General features: G+C 37.5%; 3 protein-coding genes across 3 annotated transcripts; 2 read left to right on the top strand and 1 right to left on the bottom strand.

Annotated features, from left to right (window-relative positions):
* Nucleotides 1-3,204: 3,204 nt before the first annotated feature.
* LOC106135813 (disintegrin and metalloproteinase domain-containing protein 10) lies at nt 3,205-10,255 on the top strand. Its single transcript, XM_013336198.2, has 13 exons — nt 3,205-3,370; nt 3,825-4,019; nt 4,517-4,632; nt 4,898-5,138; nt 5,691-5,886; nt 6,435-6,598; nt 6,869-7,066; nt 7,235-7,343; nt 8,018-8,129; nt 8,512-8,664; nt 9,062-9,224; nt 9,764-9,936; nt 10,163-10,255. The coding sequence occupies exons 1-13, from the start codon at nt 3,205-3,207 to the stop codon at nt 10,253-10,255; spliced, it is 2,079 nt and encodes a 692-aa protein (XP_013191652.2).
* A 27-nt stretch (nt 10,256-10,282) lies between these two features.
* On the bottom strand, nt 10,283-16,634 carry LOC106135932 (uncharacterized). The gene is made up of 10 exons (XM_013336345.2): nt 16,419-16,634; nt 15,633-15,938; nt 15,390-15,506; nt 14,992-15,109; nt 14,366-14,575; nt 14,020-14,104; nt 12,293-12,448; nt 12,014-12,180; nt 10,878-11,087; nt 10,283-10,764 (listed from the first exon to the last, which is right to left on the bottom strand). The coding sequence occupies exons 1-10, from the start codon at nt 16,605-16,607 to the stop codon at nt 10,544-10,546; spliced, it is 1,779 nt and encodes a 592-aa protein (XP_013191799.2). The 5' UTR covers nt 16,608-16,634; the 3' UTR covers nt 10,283-10,543.
* A 362-nt stretch (nt 16,635-16,996) lies between these two features.
* Nucleotides 16,997-17,531, top strand: LOC106135931 (splicing factor 3B subunit 5). The gene is made up of 2 exons (XM_013336343.2): nt 16,997-17,116; nt 17,194-17,531. Exon 2 carries the CDS (start codon nt 17,197-17,199, stop codon nt 17,452-17,454), a length of 258 nt encoding a protein of 85 aa, XP_013191797.1. The 5' UTR covers nt 16,997-17,116; nt 17,194-17,196; the 3' UTR covers nt 17,455-17,531.
* The last annotated feature ends 1 nt before the right edge of the window (nt 17,532 follows it).

Below are 17,532 nucleotides of genomic sequence, written 5' to 3'. Positions count from 1 at the left end.
AACCTCTCATAAAGAAGCCCAGAGGTACGGCAATTCACCACAATCGAAGAGCGTTTCGTTCTGTTCCTTAAAGGGATTCTCTGTCCGGTTTGAAGAGCTTACAGTTCTGTTCTTTGTAAGGGACGCTAGCCTCAAGGGGGTTTAGTGTTTAGGTTTTGTAGCTTTCACCTTTTCGACAAATATTATGGTACATACATACTTATGGTCACGTCTATATCCCTTGCGGGTTAGACAGAGCCAACAGTCTTAAAAATACTGAATGGCCACGTTCAGCTATTTGGCTTAATGATAGAATTGAGATTCAAATAGTGACAGGTTGCTAACCCATCGCCTAAAAAAGAATCCCAAGTTTGTAAGCCTATCCCTTAGTGGCCTTTTACGACATCCATGGGAAAAGCGATGGAGTGATCCTATTCTTTTTTGTATTGGTGCCGTGAACCACACGGCACTATTATGGTAATATATATAAATTCAATTTAATTTTTCGAAATGTACAATGATGTGAAAAATTGATCGCGAGGGCTTATTTTCTGAATAAAATATTGATCTTGATTTTCAGATTTTTGTGTCGACTTAATTCTATAACGAATCGTGCATTAGGGACGTTGATTCCCCGAAAAACCATATATAGTGTTAAGTATCAGGTGTCTGCAAATTTTCCAACATACCTAGCCAGTCATCAAATCTATTATATATGGATTGGACAGACAGCTGTTTACACGAATCTATAAATACTCTTCAAATACTTTTAATAATCGCCTTCAAAAATAAGGTGGGTCTCAGTATGAACTGTATGTATGTATGTTTGTCCGCGATTATCTTGCCTTTCGCAAAACCGATTTTAATGCGGTTTTCAGGAAAGTGTTTGTTAAACTTAGGAAAAGGTTTTAGAAATTTTGTCGACTTCAAAAAAGGAGGATTGAGGTGGTGCTCTTTTTTCAAAATTTATTTGAAAGCGGTTATAATTTCATATAAATACCTATATAAAATTATATATGTTTCACATGTATGTAAGACATAGTTAACAGCGATCTACTTTAATTAAAAACTGGATGAATCATCCTCCATGTTCCTGTTAACACCTAACCCAGCAAATCGAAGCATAACTTATTCTCTGAGCCAGATAATTTCCAGCCTTCCAGTCACGAGATACCTCAATCATAAACATATATTATTCCTGACAAATTAAACCGTTAGGTAGTTGATACAAAATCGTATGCAAATACTGTACACAGAAACACTATATTTGTCACACTCATTCACATGTTTTAACTTCGTGTATAATTTAACCACGAGACTTACACAGATATCTTATTCATAGAACAGGCTTCCTTTTCTTAAACAGGGTAAAAATCAAAACTTAACTATACTTACAATTTTATTTGGTAAAATTTTAAAAATGGTCCTTTAAAAATAAATCTTACTTTTAATTCAATCTGATCGTTAGTAAAATATCTTCGATAAGATTGTTATTTATTTCTTATGAATACCAAAATAAGAAATGGACCCCACGTTGTTCGTTTGATTAAGGTTTTATTTCTCGGAAACGTGCTGTTGTTCATAACTTATTGCTACAATACAAGATACCTACACTGCTTACATGTATCATGTGCTCATCCATACAGACAGTCAGGAGTCTCGAAAAGACTCGAGCTAGACCCCATTCAGTCTTATGATGAAATCTAGATTCAGTTCACATAGTGGCAGGTTGCTAGCTCACCCAAAAAACCGATTCCCTAGTTTGTAAATTTTTCTCTTCATTAAATTTCCATTATACAATATAATTATATAACTCATTATAATTAAATTATTTACATTAAAATAAGAAACGGTTCGAACCGCTGATGGTCTGATTTTGAACCATTACAATAAAATAAGTTAGTTCTCAAGTGGAAATCTGGCAAACAATTTTTGAAAATAGGCAGAGAACCCCATGGACTGAGAACAGAACAGAAAAGATTAGATGAGGAAACAGACCTCTAAAAAAATTACTCTAAAACCAAATATTTCACTATCTCTAAATTGAGAAATAAAGTTATAAAATACCCATTCGACGATACCCCACACTATGGGTTAGTGAAGACAATAAGAGAACCCAAAAATTTTTTTTTTACATTTTTTTCCAATTTTTGTCATTATCAATGTACTCATACCAAATTACAGCTTTATTAGCAGCGGACAGACATACACGGTGAAACTATAAGGATTCCTTGTTTACTTAGGAACCCTAAAATGTCATAGCCGAGATGGGATTTGAACCTATGCATATTCTATCAAATATATCGAGACGTCCAGCAAATCCTTGCCGGCGACTATATGGCTCCGTCAGTCCGTAAATGTAAAAACGTATACTTATATGGTATGTGTTCTAAAAAAATAAAACACACAATGTAACCCAGGGAGTCATAAAAACACCTTCCATGCCTGCCATATATTAGAATTGCACCAATGGCGCCTTAGTGAGAATCATGAAAGTATAATGATCATTTAATGGAGGCTATTTATATAAATTCATCAATTAGCTTTAATCCAACCTTATTATAATGTCATTGACATCAGGGAACGTAACAGCATAGTTATCCAAAGCGTGGTGACAGAAAGGATTTAATTTGCATGGTTGAAACTGTGATGACTAGTATATCTACATAGCATACTAACCTAGGTATATAATAACAAAAGCGAATCCCATCTCGGCCATGCATCAATAACTATTTTCGAAGTTAGGTATGTACATTAATTTTACGGCGAGGAAAAACATCGTGAGGAAAAGTACACATTCAGGCAACTGGATGTGTAGTCATGATCGAGTCGCAATACGTTTAGGTTCCCCAGCAAACGTTCCAGAGGTCAGACGGGAGTCACTTCGTGTAAAAACCTTACCCAATCCAGGATCCATGGTCAAAGACATACCACATAACAATACCTACATACATACAACTGAGCCATTAAACATGAAAGTTGGCAGGAAGGTAGACTGTAACTAGGACACGTCCGCTAAAAAAGGGTTTTATAGATGTCTATAGACGATAATTTCAAACATTTCTATGTATTCTTACCTACTTCTGATTTTCCTTCTTTTTTCGACTCTTCACAGAGACTAAGTGACATTAGTCTGTCAGAATCATGTTACATGAACACCATATAAACAAGGCGATATTTTTATAATTTCCAATCAAAATTACATTCCTGATCAAAATTTGTACCATGATCAAGTTACTGCTTACTTGGTCTATGACCCTGTTAATGTTGAAGGCTGAAGAGGAAAATTTAAGAAGATATCGGCCAATCTGTAGCGTTTACGGGTACATTATTGTAAGAGGTTTATTTGGCTCAGAATCCCATTTGCTGTGCCTCAGATTGAAATCAATAGGTATGGGACTGAATGTGTTGAAAAGTATTGTAAACGACTACAAAAAATAGAGCCGAAAGTGCATGGGAGATAGGTATTAAGCTTCTTTATCGTTCTCCTGGCGTTAATACTGGTTTCATCCAAATCTCTCTGCAGCGGAAGAATATTAACATCTCAAGAATATTGGTCTATAGCTGGCAATCTACAGTTGAACTAATCGGCGACCGGTGTTCCCGGCGTAGCAGGCCGGACTCAGGCAGCTGCCCTGGGGAACACCATCCCTGATTTTCTTCGATACTATTTGTACTTAGCGATTCTTTTTTTCCTTTTACATACCTACATTATTTAAATTACATAGCTACACTATTTCTTTAACTTTATTTTCTGCCCAATTTTCATACAAGCTATTATTTTCTGTAACCCTATAATGTACAATAAAGTAACTATTTACAAACAAACTATTAATTTTATCTAGGCTCTCTACCCCTCACCACCCATCAGACGAAACTAATCGTCGATCCTGACTTGGAGGACGAAGATAATTTGGTAGAAACTATGTCGTTAGCCGACGTGACGATGGCGTATGGTTTTCCAGTGGAGGATCCCTCGGCGGGCTCCGCTGAAGGGTATATTGGAGATGACCATCATTTCTACGGAGTTCTTCATTTGGGTTAGTATCTTTCTTATAGCGTAATTCCCGGTTACATCCTTACCTCTCTAAAGAGAAACTATATTTAGTCTCATAATAAGTATATAGGAGCAGATTTCTGTCTTAGTATAGGATGGAAAAAACTATTTAATTTCTGGGGTTTCTTCTTCAGAACTAATGCTAAGATAATTCAATATCTTAGAGGGAAATACCCTTTTTGCTTTTGACTTGGGATGATTGAATCACAATCTTTTCAAGGATGCATGATAATAGATATTTATCAAAACCTCTTTTTAGACAACATTATAGACATTTTAGATAAAATGAGTTAAGGGAAAGCCTTAGAACCGCTTAAGCGAAGAGCTGGACCAATTTGATGAGGATTGATTCAGTGCTGCTTATGATAGATATTTAATTATGGAAAACAGATAGAATGGCCTTTGCCCATACTGTAAGCGTTAAAATAAAAATACACATTGTGTATTACACAAGTCTATCATCCTTAACTTGTGTTGCAGGCAACCGCACTTTACACGCGGATCCGTATAATAGAGACAACAAGAAACGGTTTGGCGCCTTCATGTACGACACCGTCCTCTCGCCCCGGCTGAGACGCGACAACGGCCAGACCCAGGTGAACAGGTGAAGATTACTGACAAATCCATCATCAATATAACACCAATCACCAATATAGCATTCATTTGACATAGGTAATTAGTTTCACTCTTATATCATCATAAGTAGCCTGTTTAACACTCACAATTGGATAAAGATTTTCCTTCATTTTTATACTTACGCAGTCTCACTCTCCATCTACCTTTTGATTTTTCCACATGGTTTTGTTAAATCATAACCGTACTGAAGACATTTTTTATAAAAACTATTTTTTTCTATCACAGATGGAATTTCTCGAACACCTACCGTTCTTCCCATATCACTTTGAAGAACAAAAGCCGATGCCAGGCATAGCCCGGGCGAGGATCTGTGAGCTCCTACTTCTGGCTGACCAGAATTTCTTCGAGAAAGACGCCAACGCGAGTCTGAACCAAGCCGTGAGGAGGATGTTGCACGCTGTAGCGCAGGCTGATATTATATTCAGGAACGCGGATTTTGACGAAGATGGAATGCCAGATAATATAGGTAATTCTAAAACGCCTGCCTCTCAAGGATGAGCACAGAAACAGTTCAAAGACAGTCGGCAGACACTTTGTCTTGTTATATAAATACATGGTACTGCCCATGATGGCGATCCAGAAGTGCATACTTTTGAATCTCCGTGCCGTGTGGTTCTCGGCACCAATACAAAAAAGAATAAGACCACTCCATCTCTTTCCCATGGATGCCGTAAAAGGCGACTAAGGGATAGGCTTACAAACTTGGGATTCTTTTTTTGGCAATGGGCTAGCAACCTGTCACTATTTGAATCTCAATTCTATCATTAAGCTGAACGTGGCCATTCAATCTTTTCAAGCCTGTTGGCTCTGTCTACCCCGCGAGGGATATAGACGTGACCGTGTGTATGTGTATGTATGTATGTTATAGGTATGTTATAGGTATAGGGTATGCACGTTACTGAAATGGCCTGAAAGTCCCCCTCTAGTAAGACTAAAGACCAAAAATCCTAACAAAAACCATTTTTAACTTCATCTGTCTTAAAAACAAACTCTGCTAATAATAAACCAATTCTCCCAGGTTTTTCAGTGAAGTACATTTTAGTGCTGACTTCAAGCGAAACCAATAGCCGGGTCTTCGGAGACCTGATCCCAGACCCGGATATAGATGGTCGCAACTACCTCATGAAGTTTGCAAGACTACGGCGTTTGTCTGAAGTCTGCCTAGGAGTAGCCTTCTCTGGATACGCCTTTAGAAACCGCACTCTTGGATTGAGGCAAGTATTATTTAAAAGTACTATCATATTTTATGATGACTTTCATATTCATTGTCTTGGATATATTTAAATACATGAAGTGTCATTCATCTTAAATCGTCCAACCACATACCTACAGTAGACACAGACAAAGGTTTTAATCGAAAAAGAGGTTAATAGTCCGACCCCTTCATAGAACCTATGTAGATTTTCTTGTGACTTTTTTTCATTTCTTCATATTGCTCATAGTCTTCACAAGAAATAAACTACTGTAGGAATTAAATAACTTCATAACTATACTTCCTACAACTTACTGCGTGAAGCCGTGCGACTACGAATCAGGACAGGGAAACATTCCAGGCAGTCAGTGATGGCGACTAACGACTGCCAAAGCTCCACCGGTCGCCTCTTCATCACGTCGGGGTCACCAGTTGTTCATAATATAGTAATTTTTAAACTGATTATTTTCTCCTTCTTTCTTCTGTAGGAATAAATAACTTTATTAACTATACTTCCTACAACTACCCTCCACGTCAATCACAAAGAGCATTTCTCTTGGGAAATTTTAGCTTCACATCCCTGGGAGGCGGTATGGGAGGTGCGGCTGGAGGATTATGTGACAGAAGAGCATACGGACGCTCGTTCAACACCCTGGCTATCGCGCATGCCACTACTGAAGACAAGCAAAGAGTCCCAGAAAGAGTAGCGGCATTGACGCTGGCACATGAAATGGGTTAGAGTCTACCCATTATTTTCGTCTTGAGTATGATCTGGCTTTATCTTCTTATGTAGGTAACATTATACGACACATACGAGTAAGTCTTGCTCAAATGGTATAGATACAATTTGATGTAATGTGATGATGCTAATTCCATACAGACCTTTTTAAAATTTAGTTCTGGATTATACATTATTGTTATATTGACGTTGACACGAAGACCATAAGTGTGGTAACATACTAGTAAGAAGTACCTAAAAACCAACTTAATTAATTCATTTTCAGGACACAGTTTCGGCGCCCATCACGACGACAACTTCCCGAACCCTGAATGTCGCGGTTTCCTCATGAGCGCGCAGTCCAGTACCGGCGAGAGCAGCATGCACTTCGAATTCTCAGTTTGCAGCAAAAGACGTATAGCTGCAACACTTAGCAGCATGAGCTACTGCCTTACACAGGAAGATAGGCCTTATTGTGGTAACGGTGAGTTCCCGGGATTTGATACAGCATTTGAGCATCGCTTCTAAGCATTGCGTAGATTTTTAACATAAGGCACACGGCTGTGTGATAGGATCAAAATACACCTATCAATTGACTAATCAATTAATTAATAGTTTAATTACCTACCATTAAACTATTCATAACATACAGGTATCGTCGAAGAAGGCGAGGCCTGCGACTGCGGTCTCCCATCTCGCTGCAGTCACAGCGACCCGTGCTGCACCCCAAGAGCTGGTGGTGCTCTAGTTTTTGAAGAAGGGTAACTTACATATTCCAATTTTTTCTAAGACATATGTTTTCTACGTGTGGCATACACGTCTGTCCAGCTAATGGAATGCTATTGGATTTAAACTCACCTAAAGCACACGTTGCCAAAGACATGCAGAGCGCGACTGTATTCAGGCGATTTCCAAGCTGAAGGCCAATAATACCTAATTCGCGATCAAGGGTTTCTTTGCTTCAGCCGACTTGTTTTCCGACTCTTCCACCTTGGCTAAGGTAGGTAGTTCAGGTACACGAACGTTCATAGGACAATGTCGTGTCGCTCTTCAGTCTTTATCTTTGATGTTAACCGCAAAGTAAGAGAAAGAGGGAACTTAATATATATAAAATATATATAATATTGTAAAGTTGACGTTGTTGAAGAAAATGCTGCAGTGCAGTTTGTTACCGCTTCTTCTGCACTGACGCCTTGGAAGCGGCAGTAAACTTAGTTTTTAAGTAATTTATTTGACGTCAACCAATGTTGTTAAACCATACGTTTTGACAATTATTAAGCGATATATAGTATCCTATAATAATAAATAAAAATTTTGAATTTTTGAATTTTGAATAAAAAATATATCAACGTTCGGGAATCGACCCCCAAGGGCACCTACATTAAGTTGGGTGACGTTGTGGGCTTTCTCTTCTGAACTGGCTATGTTTCAGCAGGGCACTGCACAGGGAAGGATGCTCAGTCGCGCCATCAGCTATGTGCCATCCGTCTCAGGGTATGTGCTGCAACGCCACCTGCCATTACATGGACCTCAGCAGTTTTGGAATCGTTAGTGCAATTCTTTTTATAGGTAATGATAGCACAAGCAATGTGAATGATTTAAAAAACGAATCAGAAAAAGCATATTTTAAGCATATTACATTTCGTATGATCACCTATCAACCTGCAAAGAGTTTTTATATAACCAGATATACTGACATACATATAAGAACCATCCATTCTCATAATATAGCAGACACAAGTCTTTGTAAACAGCATTGGGGCATGATACCTATTGCGAGTTAATATGGTTTAAAACCTGACTTGGCTTGGGTCGACAAGTAGGTGAACTTGAACCAGCGCCGTACACAAAAGAGTAATAGAACGGCAAGAGTTAGGGCCAAACCCTTTTCTTTAGTTCTTGAGACTCATCATACTCAATATTCCGCAGGACTGCAAAAGCCAAGAGCTGGAGTGCGCCTGTTCGAATGGCGAGATGTGCGCGTGCGGGCTCGGCGGCCGCTGCTTGCCCGACGGCAGCTGCCACGCGGCGGAGTGCGCCGCGCTAGGTCTCAAGGAGTGTCAGTGTGGGAAGATGGGAACGGTTGGTAGAACGTCTCACTCGCATTCTCCTCCTGGCAGTAATCCCGGTTACATACTCACATCTCTGGAGAGAAGCCCAGTGTGGACTTTGACCTGGATTATGGATAAGGTAAGTCAGGTTTTTACACGAAGCGCAATCTTTGCAGAAGACCTTACCCATATAGGATCAAATCAAAGGTCTCATACTACAGTGGAACCCTAAATGGGTGCAGTAAAACAAACTTTATAGCAACACATACTGAATAAACGGTATTATACGGAAGCGACAATAGTATGACTGAACTGCGTCCCTTAAATTTTACGTGTCTGCTTATATTTGTACCTATCTGATATACACTACCTACTGAACGATGGATAGACCTTGTTGCATCTTATCTGAAGGCCATTTTTTACACCAGAGCGGCCTCGGATATCACATCTGTGGGATATGCTGTCTTTTACCCGGCAAGAAGCCAGGCGTAAACGAGGGAAGGTGCATGGGGGCCGAAATGGCGGCCGTAGAGATTTTGGGCAACACCACCGCTTGGCCAGATGAATGGCCACTTGATGATTATACTGGACGTAAGTGATAAAATTTCGCTACCGAACCTTTTAAAATTTAGAACTTTCGTCAGTTTCATCCAATTCACACATCCAATATAAGTTCAGTCACAAAGCTTTGTCTACTGCATAAGGATAAAGACGTTATATGTAAGTTTCTCAGTAAGTGGCGCTACTGGGAAACGCCTTAAAAATGTCAATTTAATTAGGTATGGTGGTTTTTAAATAGGTGGACCCATAACCTTATTTGTAGATTTAAGTCATTGCCAGATAAGACAAGAGATAAGAGAACACGTTAAGAAGAAATAGTATCTAAGTCAGCAGAATGACAGAACTGGCCTTTCTGTCCCCAACAGTGGACTTCCTTCAGCTCATCTTCTTCGTCATTGCCCTTTCCCGTCACACGGTCGGCTTCCCTAATGCCGCGGAAATGCATACTCATTTTCAACAACTTTTGTGTCTCCGGAAATTTATCAGCCGGATGGTTTAAGATCTTCCCTCTCTCTCATCCCAGTATCGATGGAAAGGCACCTTTTTCACTTATATGATTTTTTTTTCAGCAAACGTGACAGTGAGCATATGCAACCAGAAATCCTGCCGCAAGGTGGCAGTGCGAGCGTGGATGGACGGGGGACCGTGTGTAACGCAGAACACAGTCGGCATTTGCACGGCTAAAGGCATCTGTAAAAGGCGATACGTCACGCCGAGATCTAACGTCTACCCGCATATTATGGTAAGTACCAATTTATAACACGTAAGTATTTATTCCTTGTAGGTTATCCCTAATGGGACAGAAAGAGCAAACAGTTTCGGAGAGACTCGAATTACGATTTGGACGCAGTTTGTTTTTTTTTTAAGCTACCCGCTGAGACAGGTCGCTAGTAATAGCATAAAAGAATGCTAAGTTTAGAAGCCTGGACTAGGACTTTTAAGTCTTAAATATTTCGTTTTTTTTTCAGCTTGTGAAGCATCTTCGAAGAACAAAAGACGCGAGCACGTTGTCCGTACCAAGATTGTTAGAACTTCTCATTATATTTTCAGTTATCAAATAAAACACTCAAATGTTTATTGTTTTTTATTAACTGTAATAAAAATACAAAATTATCACAATGTATGACTTATAAAAATGACTAGGAATTGTATTCAACAAATACATTTGTGGGTTTTACAGCCATGTATTCAAGTCATTTTAGGCCCTTTATTTAAATCATTATTAACTATATTATGCCACCATTTATGTGGTGTCAGCACCAGTATCTGTGTTTCCTCTTATTCATTTTGTCACGTCATTTTAACCCTTTTCCTAATAAATCTCTGAATTCCGCTAATTCGCCGCAATTTCAATATTTGGCGCACAAACTCTCCAGCATTTTGAAGTAGCAGTATTTGATATCGAAATCCATGTCATACCAATAATTTACCGCTATACAACCGTGACTCTGGGTCACGTGGTGAAACCATAGACTAGGCAGGTAGAGACAATCGCCCTTGTTCACGCGCACTTTGAACACATTCGCTCTTTTGAACTCCGGATATTTTGCGTAGTCCGGTTTGTGGGGGTCTGAAATTAAAAGAATAGATAATACTTAGACTTTGTTTCCCAAAATAGTTTCCACCTTCAGAAAAGTGAATTTTCTGAATTATGATTTCACTGTAATTGGCAAAAAATCTCACCAATACAAATCCAGGGTATTCCATCCTCTTTACCATCCCCACTCTCTGGTTCTGTACTGGGTACAATCTGCCACTGGTTCTGGACCCTTCGGAACTCTGCTTGTGGATACCTTTTGTAGGGCACATACGGCAGATCCGTTGGTGGGATTAGAATAAAGTCTTTGTATCCATCAATTACACAGTATATGTTTTCATATGGATCCTTGTGCACTGAAATATAATTTCACGCTTATTTATCATAAATACATACATACATACATATGGTCACGTCTATATCCCTTGTGGGGTAGACAGAGCCAACAGTCTTGAAAAGACTGAAAGGCTATGTTCAGCTATTTTGCTTAATGATAGAATTGAGATTCAAATAGTGACAGGTTGCCAGCCCATTGCCTAAAAAAAGAATTCCAAGTTTGTAAGCCTATCACTTAGTCGCCTTTTACGACATCCTTGGGAAAGAGATGGAGTAGTCCTATGTTTTTTTGTACTGGTGCCGGGAACCACACGGCACATCAATTTCACTTTTAATTAAGACAATACTATCAAAATTTTTATTTCAGGTATCATACACACAAATTGCTTACAAACTAAAGCTTCTAAAATCATCAAATGTGCTTAAGCAACATCGGCTCTGGTATATCTATATAAATAATGATGTTATAAATGATGATCTTTTATTTTTAACCACCCAAATTATAATCTTAGTTCAGTCAAAAGGTTCGGTAGAGATAGCATTAGTGCAATAAGATTGAAATTTATTTATTCATGTCTTAATTCCTTACAGGGAAGATAGCCAACAGTCTCATATGCCACATTCTTTTGTATGACTTAATGATAGATTGAGATTTATTTATAATGGGACTGTTGGCTTTGATACACCATAATAGATAAAGACATAATTATATCTATTACTAGCTGTCCTGGCAAACGCTGTTTTGTCATATAAATCATTTTTAAGTAATTTCTAGTTAAAAAATGTTGAGGGTGGACAAGGGGTATGCAAAATAGATGTTGGCTGATTCTCAGCCTTACTCAATATGCTCACAAAATTTAATGAGAATCAGTTAAGCCCTTTCGGAAAAGTATGGGAACGAACATTGTGAAACGAGAATTTCACATATAAGATGTATGTTACTTACTAGAAGTAACAGCTCTCTCATCGCCCATCCAGAAGTTGACTGCATCAGGCCTCTTGTTGAATGCCTCGCTGGCAAATGACACCTCTTCATAGATATCAGGCAGGAGTTCCTTGAAATCTTCCGTTAAATTGGAGTTTTGTCTCTGAATATAAGTTATATAATTGTCTCTGGAATTGTGATAGAAATAAATGTCTAAAAATGTTGAATTTTGCCCACACAAAGTGGATATTAGAGAAAATATATTTTCTTCAAAAAAGGATTTGTAAATAAGATTCTTACGTTTTAGCATCAAGGCTGTCTAGGAATTCAAACATGGGCATGTCAACTTCAAATGGAGTCACAAAATACTCGACACCACTGTTGTTACTGGTGACCCCATCAGCCAGGCCGTTTGGTGTGATGGCCACTGTCACATTCTTATTGCCTAGTTTTTCACTGAAATCAAGAACTTAAATCAATGGAGCAAGGTTTAAAAATCAAAATGCTTATGAACAACACAGCACAATATAATTGGCAGCTTATGGTATTAGGCCCTTACAAAAATAACATCAAGTTTGTAATTTTATTGCTGTGAAAAATGTGCTGTATGCCAAAAAATTTTTGATGCATGAATAAATGTTTGGAAGCTAATGGGAGGCACTGTATCCAGTTAAGGACTTATTGCAGTTAAAACTGATAGGTATTGTTATAAAATCAGGCATTTACCGAAAGTATCGCGCATTCCATTTTATAGTTGCCGGCCAGCCTGCACAGCCGCCCCGCAGCACCACAGGCACATTTTTAGCCACATATTCCCTCTGAAACTCCAGGGGTTCCAGGAAACACACCTCATTAACGTCTCCACCAAGATATAATGCTATAAAAATAGTTTATTCTGTTACGCAGAGGAGTAAACAGTAATACGTAAACCATTATTTAACTTAGATCTAAAATATTACCATTGGACTCTTCATTCAATAATTTGAACGCTTCTGTTATTCGTTTCATGTTGTGTTTCCACTTAAATAATTGGAACGTACCCCTACATACATTTTTTATACAATAACCAAACCTTACGTTTTGGAAACTTCAACGCTTATCAAACAAATCTTTGACATTGACGATTACAAGATTTTTATCAGCCTGGCTTAACTCTAAAAAAAAAAGCATTAGTATGAAACAAATGAGAATTTTTAAGGCGTTCAAATGTGTTAATTGCAATGCAATGCAAAAACTTCAAATACACTTTGAAATAAATTAATCTTATTTATTTCCCCCAAAAATAAAAGAGTGTTCATGGGACACTATTAATTAGATCACCCAACCTAAGTACCTACGGTCGACAAATTTATACTGATATCGATAATTCGATAATAAGTACATCCCTACCTCCTTTTTTTTGGTTGGCACAATGATGATTATATATTTTATGGCCTATTATGTCGGCAAGACTTTTGCTGTTTATTTCATACTAAAGTATTTTTGTTTCCATATGGAATTCCCGACTTTAATGAAGTGATTACATACTCTTTAATTTGTAGTCGATGTATCGTATCGAAAAGGTTTTGTAGCGGGAGCGATGATTTGGGTCGACCGCCACAAAGGGAAGATCTTCCGCCAGGTTAAGTGTTATGCCTGGGGAACCGTTGAACCGGAACCGTCTTACATACGTTTTTTTACTTTGCGTTGACCAAAAGTTGACAAGGCATAAGTAATATAATGAGAGGGAACTCGTTAATATAGGACACCTATATTAACGAGTGACCCACCGGTCTTATTTCCGTAATGAATAACTCAACCGATTTCGCAGCCAATACAAAACAAAAACAATATGTTAGGTAGGTATAATCGCACAAATAACAATTTAATCAAAATAAATACAATTAAATTAAATAAGTATATCATAAATCACAAGAAATTAAGACAAATATTTCATTGGCATGGGTTTCTTCAGAATTCCTTTCAGAACTTGTTGGTTTGAGTCCGTGGCAGGTTGTTTCACCTGCGGCGGGGGCTCCATAGGTGGCGCTGTAGCTTCGCTTGGAGACGGGGCCGGTCTCGATCGCCAAAAAGCGCGTGGCATAAATGTGTATGTGGAATCAATGGCGGATACTGAAATTTACAAACATTTAATAAAGACTTATAAAAAGATATCTACAAAAAATAATAAGAAACTGACCATTCATTGATGAAACTAAGTAGGTACTAGTTGTTTTCTAAGTATTTTCAAGTTCTTTGGACTATGCATCAAATTTCATTATAATAAAATCATCGTTTTGAAAGTATCGCGTCACAAACAGACATGCAGACATATATAAAACAAATATGCAGATAAATTATTTTGCACAGACTCAATTAATAACAGAAACATACTCTTTGGCTTCTGATTGGAAAATTCAGCTATTGACAAAGCGCTCTGTGCCCTCGGGCCTGGCATCATGTTCAGGTCGAAGAAGTCTTCCACTCCTCGCTTTGTCATGTCGTGCTTGTTCTTATCGTTCAGCTGCCGAAGCCTGATCTTCCTGTCAAAACTCTGCAGGAAGGTCTTCGAAGTGTCATGAATAACGACAGTATCTAGTACTCCTGTAGATAAAAATTTTTGATTGTAACACGATCATGAATGAAGGTTTTCGTCGTTGGCGGATAAAGGGGTGGAAATATTGTCCGAAAGTGGATAAAGGCAAAGGAACAGACTGTGTTAAAAAACTATGACTAAAATAATAATTGTGAAGCGCATTTTACTTTCAATCCAAAGAACATTTGATTGGAAGCAATAGCGAATGCATTCAAAGTAAGATACAAACAGGCGAAAGCAAAATAATGATAAAATAAATATAAGTACGCTTATAAATTCTATACAGCTAATGTATAAACTTATAATCTGGATTAATGCATAGGTACAGAAAACATTTAAAAATAAAGTTCCAACAAAAATGACTAAAAGCGCCTATTTTTGTTGAACAGAATAATAAATAAATTCAAGAACAAAATGAACTTACGCAGCTGGGCACATCTCGCAATGATGGTCTCCTTATAGCGATGCTTCTTCGTCATTGGGTTTGCGATAAAGTTGGCATCAACAAGACTCACTAACGTACACAAGTCATCAGCTACGCTCTAGAACATACAAAGTATACCTGTTTATATCAAACTTTAGTTAATATAATTTAGCATTTAAATTTCTTTGCGACAAAGATTTTTTATCAGTTTTTATAACAATGAACAACACGTTGTTGCGTAAGAAAATATACCTACTTACAAGAAGAGTGTTAAGAACAAAATGGACTCAAAATTAACACAATTAAAAACTTTATTGTAAAAAAAAATATTCAGCTTCTTCAATAGGTAGGTAATAAGAGTTAACTTGATTTAGTATGGCTTACATAATATTACTCACATGAAAATCTTCCAAACAGTTTTTCTTAGCAATTAGAACCTCTAATCTCCGAAGTGGCTTCACCCAGATCATATCTGTTAGTTTATTCTCGGAAACATTCAAAATTCGTAGTGAAGTCTGAGAAAATTAAGATAAAAGTACAAATGTTACAATCGCTAGGAGTTGGGGGAATTAGGTAATAAGAAATGGGAATGTAAATATAAAAAGTACTTTAAGATTAAAAATGTTATAGTCTTTCCTTACCCCAATAACCAACATGGTTCTAGGATCAAAACACAAGCCATCCGGGCCGTCAAGGTTTTGTTTCTCAATGTGTAGCTCCTCCAGATACTTCAAGCTCTCCAAATTCTCCACAACACTGATCCTGTTATTGCCCAAATATAACTTTTTCAACTTGCACATCTTGTCTAATCCTTCGATTTTTTCTATTTTGTTCCATTGTAAATGCAAATGGGTAACGTTATAAAATAAATCAAAATTTTCCATTTTCGATATTTGGTTGTTGTGGTAGTACGCGTATATGATGCGGGTGGCATATTTTGGCTTAGGCTGAAATTGAAATCGAAATAAAGACCATACCTCTATCAAGTAGTGGTCAAAGTATTATGGATACCTTTTTAGGACAGGACTTTATAAATGCAGGTATTGGCTGATTCGTCTTGCTGAAACTTTTGGAGGCTTATTTACGGCGATAAACAGTATGGCTGCTCAAAGAAAAGGAAAGGCCCCGTATCGTAAATATTTAACTTCCCGAACACCCGAGAAGAAGTAGAAGACCGAAATCCACGTGGTTATTCAATATCAAGAGACTTCCAGAACCTGAACATCGCGCATGAGACAACCCAGTATTACCTCTCTGGCACTTAGACTTCCTAATCACTTAATTTTTTATAAAATTATGAATACCTCAAAACTTATTAACCGATTTTAATGTATTTTAAAATTATCTAACGCATTACAAGTAGGTATAAATACAAAAACAATACTTTCGGCCCAAATTGATTGGTAAAAAAAGAAATAGGTACTAACTATTTCTGTAAGATGTTTTTCATGCATGAATAAATGTGTTGGCCTCTTGAAAGTCTCTTTATTTTTTTTTCGTGCAATCTTTTTAGCTTCTTTCTTCAAACTGTTGCTATCGGTGTCTTCCAAATCAAATGATTCAGAAATATTCGCTTCTGTATTTAGTTCCAAACTTTTAAAATCAATAAAATCCATTATTATTAAATGTTATGCAGTCTGCCCCATTGATCAAACTCATTAACCTACAAACAAAATTTTGATTGAATTTGCTTGGAATATTTCTTTAAACAAATTTTCGTTTTCATGGTTACCCTAGCAACCATTTCTCCTACTATTGATTTTGCAGGGCAAGCAAATTACTTTTTACATGCCTAAATATTAAATGTACGTATCAATTGTAGCTGCTATGCTGCAATGGCATAATCACTTTTCGCAAATGCAAAAATACACTCCGCTACGCTTAGCAACGCTGCGTTACCTAGGACTCTGGCTGCCATAGACAAATGTATGTTTAAAAAAATAATTGCCTGCATTAACTTGAATGTCATGTCAATGCCAATACATTGACGTAACTCAAACGTCAAAACATTGAAGTAACGTCAAGTCAACAGCACACTCGTTTCACGGTTTCAAGTATTGTTGACAAAACATAAAATTTTCTTTTATTTTACAACTCTCTACGCTATATTTATATCCACTCTCTTGTAAGTAGAACTAAATGACAGCTTAGGACTTCACATTATTTTCTGATAGATATCATAACCTCATTTTAATATTTCAGACAATGGGCGAAAGATACAACATTCATAGTCAACTTGAGCATCTTCAGAGCAAATACATAGGTACAGGGCACGCTGACACCACGAAATACGAGTGGTTAACGAATCAACACCGTGATTCTTGCTGCAGTTATATGGGGCATCCGGATTTACTGAGTTACTTTGCCATTGTTGAAAACGAGTCGAAGGCCCGCGTTAAGTTCAATTTGATGGAAAGAATGCTTCAGCCTTGTGGACCACCCCCAGAAAAACCCGAAGATTAGTAAATAATTTGATAGTTTAGGTTTAAGTGGTATCTCAGTCAAATGTGAATACTTTTAATATAATTCGTTCTAAGTGAG

Source organism: Amyelois transitella, chromosome 24, assembly GCF_032362555.1.
Source record: "Amyelois transitella isolate CPQ chromosome 24, ilAmyTran1.1, whole genome shotgun sequence".
NCBI lineage: Eukaryota > Metazoa > Arthropoda > Insecta > Lepidoptera > Pyralidae > Amyelois > Amyelois transitella.
Note: the sequence above shows the minus strand (reverse complement) of the source record. Positions and strands in the feature narration are given on the sequence as shown.

Coding starts and splice junctions, on each gene's coding strand:
- LOC106135813 (XM_013336198.2), top strand. CDS start 3,205: ATGATCAAGTTACTGCTTACTTGGTCTATGACCCTGTTAATGTTGAAG. Junction 7,344..8,017: donor GCTCTAGTTTTTGAAGAAGG/GTAACTTACATA, acceptor ATGTTTCAGCAG/GGCACTGCACAGGGAAGGAT. Junction 8,665..9,061: donor AGTGTGGGAAGATGGGAACG/GTTGGTAGAACG, acceptor TTTTTACACCAG/AGCGGCCTCGGATATCACAT.
- LOC106135932 (XM_013336345.2), bottom strand. CDS start 16,607: ATGGATTTTATTGATTTTAAAAGTTTGGAACTAAATACAGAAGCGAAT. Junction 14,105..14,365: donor TTCCAATCAGAAGCCAAAGA/GTATGTTTCTGT, acceptor TGTAAATTTCAG/TATCCGCCATTGATTCCACA. Junction 11,088..12,013: donor TGAGAGAGCTGTTACTTCTA/GTAAGTAACATA, acceptor ATTATATTTCAG/TGCACAAGGATCCATATGAA.
- LOC106135931 (XM_013336343.2), top strand. CDS start 17,197: ATGGGCGAAAGATACAACATTCATAGTCAACTTGAGCATCTTCAGAGC.